Below are 14756 nucleotides of genomic sequence, written 5' to 3' on the forward strand. Positions count from 1 at the left end.
ACAGAAAGCAACAACATGTTAATAATTACATGTTTTATTTCAGTAAAATAAACTAATTAAAAATGGACACACTTTTTCATATATTGAAAGAAACTAACTGTAATGAGATCATGCAAGGCTGTAATGTCTGGCTTTTGTTTTTTGTTTTTTTTTTTATCCCCACGTAACATCTGCAGTGGATGGAACCAGTATAAATGTAGAAAATAATAGCTGTGCTACTGAAATGAGAGCCACTCTTAATGGTGGCATTTTCATGGGTCATCTCTCATTGCACAGAGTACTTCTCTAAGTTTCTCATGAAAGTTGGATTATACAACAATTTCCAGTATCTTGTTACACGGTGCTCATCCGTCCTCTAACGTTCGTTGTTTTTTGTTTTTTTGTAATGCTTTGTAAATCTTGCTACTGTGTGCTACTGTTCTTTTGTTTTGAGTTGATGACAAAACTTCAGCTTTAAAACACAGACACTGCTTTGTGTTGGTGTTCATTGAAATTTACTATTTGAGACATGGGGGGCTGGGGGCTGGGGGGTAGCTGTGTGCTTTCAAAATGGATCATGTGTTATGTTTTGACTGCACACATGCAGTGGTGGCAAAAGTCTAATTCCTTCCCCACCCCCATAATACGCAAAAAAGAGTTGTGTGCAGTTGTGCTTCAGTCAGAACAACACATTGTACTTTCACCATGTACATATACATTACACTTCACTGCTTACAGTATATTACTGTGTTTCAGTTTAAGTGCAAACTTAAAACTTCATTAAAACACCACACAGCGTCGCATTCTGTCAGTTAGCAGTGTAGCGAGCATAGATATAAAAAATTTCCATATTTATAGTATGCCCTACTTTCAGGTGGAAACATTTCCACATTAAGAGCCTCGGCCGATTGACCCTGACCTCACAACACTGTATAAACGCGGACTCACAACAGGGTGCTTGTTACATGCTCTGATCATCTTTTGCTCCCTTGTGTGACCTTGCAAACAAATATAGTGCCACCAGCTTAAGACTTCAGGTTCACTAAATCATGAAACGCAGCAAAGTGCAAAGATTCAACAAGACACTGGCGATACAGTTTTCTATCATGCCTCAGTTCATTTCCTCATTGATGGTGATGGTGAAATGACCAAACGTCACACACAGTGTTGTTAAGACACTATAACACCTTTTTTTTTCTAAGAGAGTTAATTGACATAGCTGATAGAATATCTCATGATTCATCTCAGGCAATCAACACTTATAAAAACATCATGGCTGTAATATTCTTGTATCATGTAGTCATGGATCGTGGAGGTGGTGAGTTTTGTCCTTTTAAAATATATTACCTCTAGTGACTCGGGAACAAAAAATTACAGTGTTACAAAAAAACAAAACAAAAACCAAATGGCTTTTGTGGGTTATTCTCGCCCAGTAGTGTTAACAGGGTGATAGTTTTTCCTTTTATATTTAACAGCTTTAAGTCCTACACTTTATTTTCAGACATTTTTACATTGTCCAAACCATGTTGCACACTATGGAATATGTCATTTTCCAACTTAATACAGAAAACCTGGTGTATTTCAAATCAAAAATAAGTTTCCAAGAACGCATTCATTAAATTTGACTTATTATGGATACTTGTCATTTCAAGTTTTCTCAGTCTAGTTATTTTCGATGTGTAAATTAAATAATTCAAACTGAATGTGTATTTGCAGTACAGCTCGAGACACATGTCTAGGCATATGTTGCTGTAGGTGCTTTGTTTCGACCTCGGATTTGGAGGTGTAAGACAAAAATGAAGAATTCCTCTGTTCCTCTCACACACAACAATGTGTAGTGTACTGTTTTGTTAGCTAGTACACAGTACATTTGCATTTTACTGGTACAAAATATATTTTTACTAAAATGATCAGTCATTGTGTGAATTCCAAGCATCACAGCCTTCAACAGGATTTTTTCTACTTATAATTTTGTTCTTGTTGTTGTTTTCTAAAGATTAACATCCATATAAAAAAAATTGTAAACAACTCTTAAATTCACAATATGCATTTGATTGCTGGACAATGAGGTCCATCACAGAAATGATCTTTTATTGTGCTCCTTTCCTTATATTAAAACTAACATTGCAGGATATTAAATGATGATAGTTTGGCCTTCCACTAATGTTTGATATAGTCTGTTATTGTACTTAGTACAGATGAGAATTCTGTGTGCAGATTGTGCTTGTATTTTTAGTGGCATCACTGAAGTTGCATTTCTTTCTCTTCTAAAATTGCTTAATTCGCTTCTATTCAGAGAAAAGAAGGACTGGCCAATATGAGGTTAAACAGCGGAGCAATCAAATACCTCCTCCATAGTTTGGTTTAATTTTTCTTGCTGTCAGGTTATGATTCAGCCTTCAGCAAACACACCGGTCTGTCAGATCCATGACAGTGCAGCAGATGCTGTGTTTCTTTTACTCAGATTTACCTGCTTACTTGCATTACTTTCACTTGGTAATCGACTGAACTCTGCCGGCCATCACTGCCTCTGAGCAAACAGAAAACAAATATTCAAAATCTACTTTACACAAACAATGATCTGGATCTACACTGAGATGCATTTGTACATATATAATTGTCAAAGAAGCGTCAAACAATTTGCTCTGGAAGGCAAAAATTTTACTTCTGTGTATTTTATCATACTGACCGCACTGCTAGACCCAGTATAGGCTGTAGACGTGTGCCCTGGGGCTCATGTTTGATATCAGTTAGTGTGCTATACTAAAGATAGGCAATGGGCAGTCAGTGCCAAATTTTTTTCTTCTTCTTTTTTTTTTCCATTACGAACAGTAACACAGCACACTTCACTCGACTGACAGAGGAATGCTGACAGGATGTTCTGGCCTGATGTTTGTTCCTTTTGCTGGATATCTCTCATGATTCATCCATAGTAATTGAGCATGTGTGGAAAGGCTGGTGTGTGTCTGTGTTTGTGTGTGTGTGTGTGTATGTGTGTGTTTGTGTGTAAATGTGTCTCTTGTGTGGGATTGTGTGTGGCTTTATGTATTTAAGAGAGCACCATTTTATGACAATTTCTCTTCAGAGAAAACAGTCACCATTAGATCATCATAAAGTCAGCATTTCAAAAATCAAAACCAAAAGAAAAAAAGTCTTATTTGTGCTATTAGAGCCATGTCCCAGTCAAACATTGCTGTGGGTGTCACTCTTGGCCTTTACGGAGGTCCCTCGGGGATTTTCAAGATTAGGTGTGTGAAATTTGCCGTTACTTTGTTCCTTCTGTCACAACTCAGGCACACTGAACACTGAAGGGGGATGGCGATGCTGAGGGTGTTGTGAGATGGTGATCAGACAAAAACTGTTTCAGAGTTAAACATCAAGGTTGGAAGGGTGTGTTTGTGCGTTCGGTGGTTCAATCGCTTCACAACGCCCCTGTCACACGGTTCCGTTCTCCTGCCTCGGCTTGTGGATGGTTGTGCGAGTGGCAGGCGTACTCAGGGATGGAGCCAAGGTGCAGAGGAAGCCAGCCAGCAATGTGAGACCGAGGCCCCCCCAGGCACAAAACATGGACCAGCCATAGCCATGGCTAATGTCTTCAGGGAGGCCATACATGTAGCGAGGATAGCGGGATAACTCGAAGTTGATTCCTGCCACACATGTGCACAATGAGATGATGCAGCATGTTCCTGTGTGAGTGGAAGAGAACAGGACTGGTTTACATGGTTTTCAATCGATTATTGAATTTTTACATGTACTCTGCATCTTACTGCAGGATGAGAATCATGTTACTGCGGGACATTGAACTGTTATCTCATGTTAACACAAAGGTGCTCTCAGCTGTCATCAAATAAATAAATAAAGTGAATAAAATTGGATTTTGCATGCATGCATTCGTGCGTGTGGATGTGGGCATATGTGCTCTCACAGTACCTCCCATGAGAAAGAGTAGCCCAGCTACATATTGCATGAGGTCATGCTGCTGGCAGCATCCCAGCACTCCAATGATCCACCCGAAAAGAATGATGGACACAGCCATGCCCACAAAGCCAGCTGTCATTCTTCTTAGATCTGCAAGCAGAAACGAAAACTTCACCGAGGGAATCGTAACTTACAGACACTGAATACTAAAGCTAAAGGCTAAAGTATTATTATTACTATTATTGAATTCCTTATGTAAACACATTGCATCACTGAGAACAAGATCTCTTTTTCATGACACACCTGTGTGCAATAACATAAGTGTAGACAGACTGCTAGACAGGCAGAAACCTAATACAAAGAGACATTATACATGGTCATAAATTATGAAAAGTACTTCCCAGGGTAGATATAGACATGTAATGTTTTAAAATCATCCAATTAAATAAAAAAAACAACAACATTGCTTTAATTGTTTGGTTGTTGTTGATGGGGTTTTCCCTTTTTTAGTCTTTCAGTTTTTCCAAACTGTGTGAACAGGAAGTACAGCTAATATTAAAATGTCATCAGACATCGTGCAGTAGAGCCTTGTAAATAAACTTTATACATTGCTGCTCTATTTGCGAGGCAGGAAAATCGCACTGTGTTTCACAGTTAGAACAAAGATACAAGAAACACAGGAGAGTAGGACAGTAACAACTACTCTGTGATAATAGTTAAGATAAGCATGAGTCAAGAGGCAGGCATAGAAACAATATCACCATGATAGTGTAGACAAAACTATAGATTGTACAATGATGTTACTGGGAATACAAAAGTCAAATCCCTGGAGTTCCACAGCAGCCTTAAAAGTGAGGCTAGCACCTATCCAATCAACAATTTCATGTAAACTAGGCTACATGCTAACTTAGAAATAAAGTTACCAATGAATGTTTACTTCTAATTGTATTATCAATAGCAAAGTTGTGACGGAACCAACTGGCTGTCCAGTTTCGTCTTTCAGAGGAACTAATATTGTAGTATGCTATGATATACTTACTCGTGTGTCAAGGATTTAACTAATGCCAATAAAACAACTTAATATAGATCAATATAATATTCAAAAATCAGAAATCAGTGAATTCAAAGCTCTAACTGAACTTTATTTCGTGCTAAACTATCTGCTTTTAGACAGCTTTTTCTGCTTTTTCGTGTTGAAACAACCTGCTGTGTTAGAAGAGGAAGTGTTTTAAGACATCATTACGTAGTTTCAATACACAGTTCTTTCTAGGAAATAGTCTTATTTTCCTCATCTTCTAGATAGATCCACACAGTGAAATCAAATGAGGATCCCACTGTATACACAAATAAAACTAATTCAATCTGTTAGTAAAAATAATTACATATATAATTAAACAATTCAAAAAAACTGTAATGCATTAAAATGATATCACTTTTACAGAAAACCTTTTTAAGCCAGAACCATGAAACAGTTGCCAGAAAATTCTAAACTTTGATAAATGAAGTGTTCAGTGAGCCTTCTAATAGCTAATGTAAAAATGTAGTACTTGTGCAACAAAATACAACGAGAATAAAAATGGAAAAATATAGCAAGAACACAAATAACAAGAATAAATGCAAGGATGTATTTTTAACTCATCTTAAAGTAGTGGAACATGATACTGGAAATCACTACTGATGGAATCTAAGGTCTGGCAACTCACTATCTCATATTAACCTAAAGGTGCTCTCGGCTGTCATGAAGAACAGAAACTGAATAAAATTGTATTTTGTCTGCAGACTCATGTGAGGATGTGCTTTTCACAGTACCGTGATACAAGGATGCCAAGAAGTACAGGTCTACTCAAGGGTTTAAAGGGGAGGTTTAAGAAAAGAAGCCCCTGTGTTAATAACCCTGATAACCGTGAGGTCAGTATAAGGTCAGCAACACATTTACTATTGATAGGCAGCTATGTGTTAAAAGTGGTAAATATAGGTATTTTAATTATTCAGAAATGGATAAGTATCCACTGCGACGAAGCGAGCGTCTTGCTAAGGCTTATAGGTTTATAAAAGACTGCAGGGAATGACAGCACAAGGAGATTATTTCACATAAACGTTTCCAGCAAGACTGAAAAAAGACGTGGCTTTTGCAAATGCATTTGAAATAGTGAGGGGAGAAAAAGACAAAAAAAACATATTTATGTTTAATATTTCCACACTTATATCATCATATCTGTACTGTAAGGCAGCGGTCCCCAACCCCTGGGCCTCGGACCGGTACCGGTCCGTGAGTCGTTTGGTACCGGGCCGCGAGAGTTGAGGCTCAGGTGTGAAATGTATGGTTTTCAGGGTTTTTATTGGTTTTCAGCGTTATTTTGTTATCGTTTTTATCGTTAACTCGGTTTTCCTTGGTCTTTTCACGTGTTATGAATAAATCTTCTTTTTTTCGGTACCGGTACTAGTTTTATTTTGTTGTATTTATCCGCAACACCTTAAAGGCCAGTCTGTGAAAATATTGTCGGGCATAAACCGGTCCGTGGCGCAAAAAAGGTTGAGGACCGCTGCTGTAAGGTATAAGAACAGTATTTTGATTTTGGTGTTATACGCAGTTGTACATTTTTGCCATTATTTAAATTGCATTTATACAGTATGGGTACTTGTATGTATAGTTGTATCTTTTAATATTTGATGACATCTAGAAGGCAAATAAAAATCACAATAAAATGTATTGACAGAAACAAAAATGTCTATTTGAATTTGTTGTTGAATGTGTTTTCACATAATTTTTTAATAAAAAATCAGCAATCCATCCATCCATGCGCTTCCGCTTATCCTTTTCAGTGTCACGGGGGGCGCTGGAGTCTATTAAAATCAGCAATGATTTAATAAAAGTTTATAAATAAAATTCACATTAGCCTCTGGAAGTGCTCAAGTTACCTTCATTTGCTAAAACTAATTAATTTTGTCACTGCCTCTCACATGAAAATAGTTTCGGACATGTTTGAGGCTGACAAGAACTGACAGGATGAAAACACTGTTATGTGAACATGGCATCTTTCATCTAGTGCATAGGTGTCAAACTCTGGCCCGCGGGCCAAATTTGGCCCGCAGCCTAATTACATTTGGCCCGCGAAGCCATACCAAATTACTATTAGAGCTGGCCTACTGGTATTATACAGCTAATGTATATATTGTTTAGTATTAAGCTTTGCTTGTTCCATATTCAGTTTTTCAGCAAAACGTGTTTGAGTCAATAAGAAAAGATTCATTCTTATATCTGAAGGAATAAATATATTTCAATAAATATATTTCAATAAATATTAACGTTAGCCCGCGACTTTGTTCCAGTTTTGAATTTTGGCCCACTGTGTATTTGAGTTTGACACCCCTGATCTAGTGGATCAATTTTAGTTTAACAAGCAGAGCTAATGGTAGTTACAGTAAAACTGTCTGTCGGTACAAAGAATAAATAAGAGCACAATACAAAATGTGTTTGTCTGTGTCCACCTGCCAAACTTATGTTCAACTTTTACTTCTGGTTTGGGTCTCCTCCACCTCCAGAGGGAAATATCTAGCTGATAAGCTGCTATATGTTCCACTGCCTGTTCCTATTTTTGTCTGCTATTCAGTGCTGTGCAAGCAAGTCTAAAGTGAGTTCCTTTTTCTCTGAAAACAGTGACACTAAATAAGAGAAGAAATGTGTGTTGATTCAAGTAGCAAAACAACGACTAAAACAGGGATAACTTTCATAACTAGCGTGGGTTAGTGGTAGCAGGTGTGCTGCTGTTTCTCTTTTTTTGATTAAATGTGCAAACATCCTTTACTTTCTCATGCAGCTCTGATTTTTCATTGGTGTTTCACAGGTCAACAGTTTCAGGACTTAGTAATAAATATTGCATGCTTGAGCTGTTTTTATGGATTGTATGATTAAGAGCCTGTATGTGATAGTTATGTAGATGCTAAGAGCAGTATGATAAATCCAGAGCACTAATAGTAAGACTAAAGCAATCCTGTTGTACAAACAATAAAAAAAAACACCACTTTCCCTTCGACTACACATCATGTTGAGTATTGATATTCATTAAACAGAAGCAAATGTGATTTAATGTGAGAAAAAAAGTGAGAAAGACTTCCAGCAGTTCTTTAGCTGGCAACATGGTGTTATTTTGATTTGGTAATAATAGAGACATTTGTTTGACGAAAAAAAGACATAGGACCCAACACAGTGCCTTGGTGCACACCAATGTCACTCAAAAACAAAGCCCATTACTAAAAAAAGATTGTTATTTAATTTTCTCTTTTTATTTTTTAAATTATCATTAAGCTAGTCTAGTAATGCTATGATCACACTAGGAAAAACAGTGGCTGGAAACTGTGTGAAATAAACTTCTAATCTTCATGCTTCAAAGATGTAGATTACATGAGCAAACCACTTGCAGTCACTTGCTGTGTGACTTTGACTTTGAACAGCAGTACGATGGAATTAGCCTGCTATCAGATTGTGATTGAATGGGTTCAAACTGGCAACGACATGCAATCTGTTTGTGATAATGCAGCAAATAATTGTGATAAATCAGTTAAAATAACAAATCTGTTCGCATCTACATAAACAGAAATCCACATTAACTTCAGAGTCCAGCCAGAACCTCAGAGATTTAAAACAGAAATTTAGATTCCCTCCAAATAGTGAAATTGTTGCTGTAGATCAGCAATTTCAAGATAATATCAAGAATGCCACCAAATGACAACCAGCTGAGTCGAGTATCCAATACAAAAAGAAACGTCACAGATGAGATGCACTTATCGGACTTGCTGAGTTAGACTGTAATGTTTTGGCAATCAGTCTGCTTGTATTGATCAGACAGCAATTATTTACAATGCCAAACCCTTTCGAGTCTGACCGAAATTCTTTGTAGAAAAAATACATGTGTATTAATGAATAACTCCAAAAACCAGATAGTCAATCACCAAACACAAACACAGCCAACACCAGCTCCATAAAGACAAAAACTTTAATACTTACGGAGTGCATGCCACTCATCCTGCCGTATAGTCTTTGTGATGTTGATGGGTAAATTTCGCGGTAAGATGGACGAAGAATAGTGATACTTGACTGGGATACATCTCTGAATTATGCCTGGCAGAAGAAAATGGAAACAGTTGTAACTGGAGGACAAATTCCTTTAATTCAAGTAAGTAAGAGGGTAACAAGCAAGGAAATTAAGTAAGAATTGCATTCTGAACCTTCGCCCTACTTCTGGGATTGTAAGATAATGTGTGTATGCAAACATGGTAGAAAAGCTTCTTATTTATTTTCCACCCTCACTGGGTTTTAATTTTCTGAGCTGGCCTTATTAACCTTGTTTTCCCAACCACTCCTACATTGTTATTAAGGGAGGGGATTAGGGAAACAATATGGAATATGGATTATTCCACCGACAGCCACAACTGTTAACTGTTCTGCCTTTAAAGTGAATCTATTTTGATTTTTGCATTTGGTTTTGGGAACCAAAGTCTATAATCCAGATCCTGCTTTTCATATCAGATCTCATATTAAGGAAAATTGTGGATACTTGGCAAGCCATTAAATGTCCCACACACCTATTGAAGATTAACATAAATTAATTTAGCTTCATGACTGGAGCTGTGATCAGTGAACCGACTGACGCCTCCCTGAGTCTCCTTTTTGCTTTGTTGTGAGTTCAAATGGGACAAATCAGACATTTATCACAGCTACGGTACAATGAGTTTGATTATTACTCGTAAGCATATCGGTGCCCGGCTTTAATCTGATAACGCAAGTGAAGGAATCTTTGAAGGTGTCACATATTGTGAAAGTCTAAGTCCAAACATCTATAGGGGTAAACTCTGTTCCACATATGCTGAAAAACTATGTGAACAAATTAAGATTTTGAACTCCTAATACTCTGTATAGATCTGGAAATGCATTCAGAAATGTTTGCATTAATTAAGAAAATAATCTCCCAGATGAGACACAATCAACTATTAAAATGCTTTGCAGCTTTGACCTTTCTTTTCATCTGATTCCGAGTGCAGTTCTGTAAACTGTCTCACTTAAAATTTGTGTTATTATCATTTATTGTTTGCCTTCAAGCAGGATGACAGAGTTTAATTAAGGTCACTTTAAATCTGACAGACTGGTTGACGTCTGATTGCACAGTAATCACATTTTGGCTGCTTGAGCAGGAAGTAACAACGTTAGCACAATTCTGATGTTCAATTACATACATTCGTGAGATCTAAATGTAATAACAGCGGACGAATCTGCGTAATGCTTCTGGTGTATATTCATTGTCACTGTAGTGAACATGCCAATGGCAAAGCAGAGCTACTGCAGCGAAGAAAGATATAGTTTGGTTTACATGTTATTATTCTCCACATAATGCTGGTGCTTTATAGCCAGTGACCATTATAAATAATCAGTTTTCTTCTATGCCATCTGTACCACTCTTTGCACAAAACATGATAAATGAATGTGAAGCTATAAAACCTGAAGTTAAAGATGATCCTAAGACTCAGGCAGGGCTATCTAAATCGAGTAATAAAATCTATTTACTTAGACTGCATACAGTATTTACTTCTGCAGGCACTTATAGTAAATACTGTAAGTTCTATTATGCTTGAAATTGAGCCAATTCTAATCTGCACCTCCGTTCTTGCTGATAAGAGCTCAGTATGGTAAATATCCCAAAGGCATGGAGGCTAGTAGCAGCAAGAACTTTTAACATAAGTTAAATGTGTTGTAGTCTGTCAACACGCATAGTGCAAGATGTGGACATGGTCTCATGAACACAGCTTATAACCAACATAGTAGTGCTCGTTTAAAACTCAAATGTTTTAAAAAGAAACGCAGTCCAGTTAAATAATAATACAAAGTACAGCCTGAAATAACCAGAACACTGAATCACAACCATTCAGAGACAAAATCTGAATAAGCTTCATCAGAGTTACTTGCTGCTGCAAAAACTACATCACACTAATGTGTTTATGCCATAAAGTCAGCCTTTACAGGACAATGGGGCAATCAGTGAAACATTAACAGAACACTGAAATGATATAAGTGCACTGCTCTTACAATATGATGATTTTTGAGAGCAGAAAAGAAAATGCACTGTAAATTATTCATTGGAGAGCCTGAAATCTTGTGTTATTCGTGCAATTAAATGGTTTTTAATTGTAAAATGAGTGGCAGTAGTTATAGTAGTTGGGGGGGAGGAAAGTGGGAAGTATTATGTAACAGAATTACTGCAAGGTATCTAAAAGGCTGCTAGATTTGGTGTGAATTGGTTTCAGTACAGCATGCTGTGGCTAAATGAATGTTATTTACTGGTCTGTTTTAGCCATGCTGATCTACTTTTATTGTGACACTAACCAACAACAACAACAACAACAAGGACCACAAAAAGTCCCCCAGTTTCAGGACCTTACTCTTTTCCAGGTATGACATCAGGCCTGATACAAAGGTTTTCATTGTTGTTCACTGAAGGATGGCTGTGCACTGAGTTGTCTCTACTGTAGCCTAATATTTAAAGCACTTGCATTAAAGATTCAGCTTCTGGTGCACACTGAAATTGTTTTATTTATCATATTGACTATTACTAGACCGCTTAGGCTCTTATAGACAAGACTATCCTCTTGTTATAATAATATAGAGAGAGAGAACGAGAGAGACTTAGCACCATGGACAGCGAAATTACCCGCTAAATTAAAAGACACAATAGATTCCAAAAGGCCATCCTCATGTTTTATAAAATGTCAAAGCAGAGACATGCTGATGTGAGAGGCCTCTGGATGAGTGTGTGTGTGTGTGTGTGTGTGTGTGTGTGTGTGTGTGTGTGTGTGTGTGTGTGTGTGTGTGTGTGTGTGTGTGTGTGTGTGTCAGGCTAGGTGAGCTCATCGCTGAGCATCACGGCCTGGTGGTGCACACAAGAAAAGCCAGGCTCCAGACTGCTCGTGTTTACCTTTGTAAATGAGGTCCTCGGTCTCCGGGTCGAATCCTTCCCGGTGACATTTCCTCCAGAGACCAGAGATGGTGGAGTTAAACTGCCGGCTACAGTGAGACTCCATGGCAGACGCCCCGGCCAGAAAGTGCCGCTTCCTCCTGAAGACAGGAGCAGCATCTGGGCCGTTACCTTCCCTCTCCAGGCTCTTTGGAGGCATCTGGAGGGGGAGGTTGTGGCTCGAAATGTAGATGTAACCCGGGTCGTTTCGCTTACTGGCATAGTTTTTACACCTCTCTCGATGTCTCCTCGCGTCCGTCTCGTACCAATAATCGGTGCAAATCGCCATGGCGAGCAGCCCCAGCGCGCAGAGAGCCAAGAAGAGCCCCGTGCCCGTTAATATTTTCATAGCGGCCATCTTCCCCACTCGACGGAGAGCCCAAACAGTCGCAAGAAGGTTCCTCCGTGGCCGTGGTGATACCGCGTGAAATAAATCACGACGGCACTCACAACCTCGCGCAGTCCCGCGCTGGGAGCATGGTGCTGAAAGGCCAGTGATGTCCGGACTAGATGCTGCGGTCTATTGTTGTGGTACCCGGTGAATGCAATGTTGTTCCCACCATCTGTTATGGTACAGGAGGAGAGGGGATGGATGGCGACCAACGCTGTGAGGAGGAGGCAGGGGCAGTGATGTAGTTGCGCTCTCTCTCCTCCAGGTTGTTGCGGGATGGGGGAGCAGACAGAAAGCAGCTCTGTTGTGGGGGAGTGCTGGTTTTTAATGCTCGGATAGTCACCTTTTGCACTAAACGTGTAAAAGACAGGTGCTGTGGAGTCACAGCTGAGCAGTGTGCAACCGATCCTTCAGATTAAGAATCATCTACTTTTTTTTTTTTTATGTGTGTATTTATTGTTATTTATCTCCCACAACTGCGTTCCTGCACAGCAGCAGAAACGATGCACAGTGTAGAAATGATGTGACATGCTTTAAGTGATAATTGTTCTATACTGGGCTTCATAACTCAGCCATCCAGGCAATGTTCATGAGATGGCTGCCAGCTGATACACAATCACATGTGTTTCAGAAGCGAGTTCCAACACAATTACATTTGTTTCAATAAAGGTACAAATAGAGCTATATATATTCGTGTGTCTGTGTATATATATATATATATATACTTGTGTGTATTGCACGTATGTATTAGATAAAGGTCCAGCAAGAGTAAATCTGTTAAAGATTCATTTACTCTATATTGGGCCTCTGCTTTGTTACAGAATAGTTTACAATCCCAAAACATTACTTTCCAGGACAAGCACATATTTTAATCTGGGCACCCCAGGAGAAAACATGTCTTGATGACATGATGACTTTAGTAGATTGAACATAGACTGAATTCCCTTAAGGCCTTTATGAATTAATATATATAATTTAAGTTGTAAGGCTCATTTTTTTTCCCCGTAAGCAGAAACGTCACTTTACATTTTACTACCCAACTACCTATAATGTCGCATGTGCATGCCTCTTTTCCCTTCAGAATTCTCTTAATACTTCATGACATAGATTCAGCAAGATGTTGGATGCATACCTCAGAAAGTTTGGCCCACATCAACATGATAGTATGACCCAGTTGCTGCACATCCACGGGGCGAATCTCCAGTTCCACCAGGAGGCCATTTGAGTAAAGTCATTGTGTTCAAGAAGCTAGTTTGAGATGATTTGAGCTTTGTGACATGTGACTGGAAGCAACCATCAGAAGATGGATGTGGTCATAAAGGCATGGACATGATCAGCAACAGTATTCAAGTAGGCTGTGGAGTTACTCAGTTGGTACCAAGGGGCCGAAAGCGCGCCATGAAATTATCCCCGACACCATTACATCCCCAACGACCTGAACTAGGCAGGATGGATTAGTGCTTCCACGTTGTTTACACTAAATTAAATTCTAAACCTGATTTCTAAATGTCACAGCACAGAAATTGGGACTTACCATCATCACCATCAACATTGTCCAATTTGGCGAACCTGTGTGAACTTCCTGTTCTTAGCTGACAGGTGTGGAATCTGCAATGGGTTTCTGCTGCTCTAGCTCATCTGCCTCAAGGTTTGATGTGCATTCACAGATGCTCTCACACATGAAACCCTTGGTTCACTGGTTATTTCAGTTACTGCTGCCTTCCCATCACTTCGAGGAAGCCTTGACCATTCTCATCTGACCTCTGACATCAACAAGGCATTTTCACACAGAGAAACTGCTGCTCACTGGATATTTTCTCTTTTTCAGAGATGTCCCCAGAGACGTTCATGTGGGAAAATTCAAGCAGATCAGCAGTTTATGAAACACTCGGACCAGCCCCTCTGTCACTACCAAACATGCCAAGTTCAAAGTCACTTCATTCATTCCTCTGATGCTCATCTTGAACTTAAGCAGGGCATCCTGACCATGTCTTTTCCTAAATTCTTTGAGTTGCTGCCATGTGACTGTCTAACTGGATACTGCATTAACAAGTAGAACAAAGTGGCGGGTGAGTGGATGCAGAAAAAAAAATTTCAGTGTAAAGTTATGAAACACAAAAGCTTTTGCAAAGCTTCATGTTTTGATTTGTTTTTTGTTGTTGTTTTTTTAACACTAAACAGTTAAATCCACTCTGAAAAGTGAAGTTATTAAGAGGACGGTGTAAACATCATCAAAATATTATGATTAACATCCATCTGTCACATATTCCAACCCCCCGACTCCAGGAAATAAACTCTTGGGCTAAACTACGCAAGGATGAGAATAAGAATGAAAGATTTGTTTGTACCATTTGCCAGTGAAACCTCTTCCACTACAGAGTAAATAGTGGTTGCTGGTTGTCCTTCTGTGCTGTGACTTAGGAAGGCTCCCACAGACAATAAGCTGCTCACAGGCTGATGACTAA

General features: G+C 38.8%; 1 protein-coding gene across 1 annotated transcript; it reads right to left on the reverse strand.

The window, feature by feature from the left end:
• Positions 1-18: 18 nt before the first annotated feature.
• On the reverse strand, positions 19-12565 carry tmem276b (transmembrane protein 276b). Its single transcript, XM_004543242.6, has 4 exons — positions 11862-12565; positions 8903-9016; positions 3910-4047; positions 19-3665 (listed from the first exon to the last, which is right to left on the reverse strand). Exons 1-4 carry the CDS (start codon positions 12256-12258, stop codon positions 3415-3417), a joined length of 900 nt encoding a protein of 299 aa, XP_004543299.1. The 5' UTR covers positions 12259-12565; the 3' UTR covers positions 19-3414.
• Between the last annotated feature and the right edge of the window lie 2191 nt (positions 12566-14756).

Source organism: Maylandia zebra, linkage group LG1 (genome assembly GCF_041146795.1).
Source record: "Maylandia zebra isolate NMK-2024a linkage group LG1, Mzebra_GT3a, whole genome shotgun sequence".
Lineage (NCBI taxonomy): Eukaryota > Metazoa > Chordata > Actinopteri > Cichliformes > Cichlidae > Maylandia > Maylandia zebra.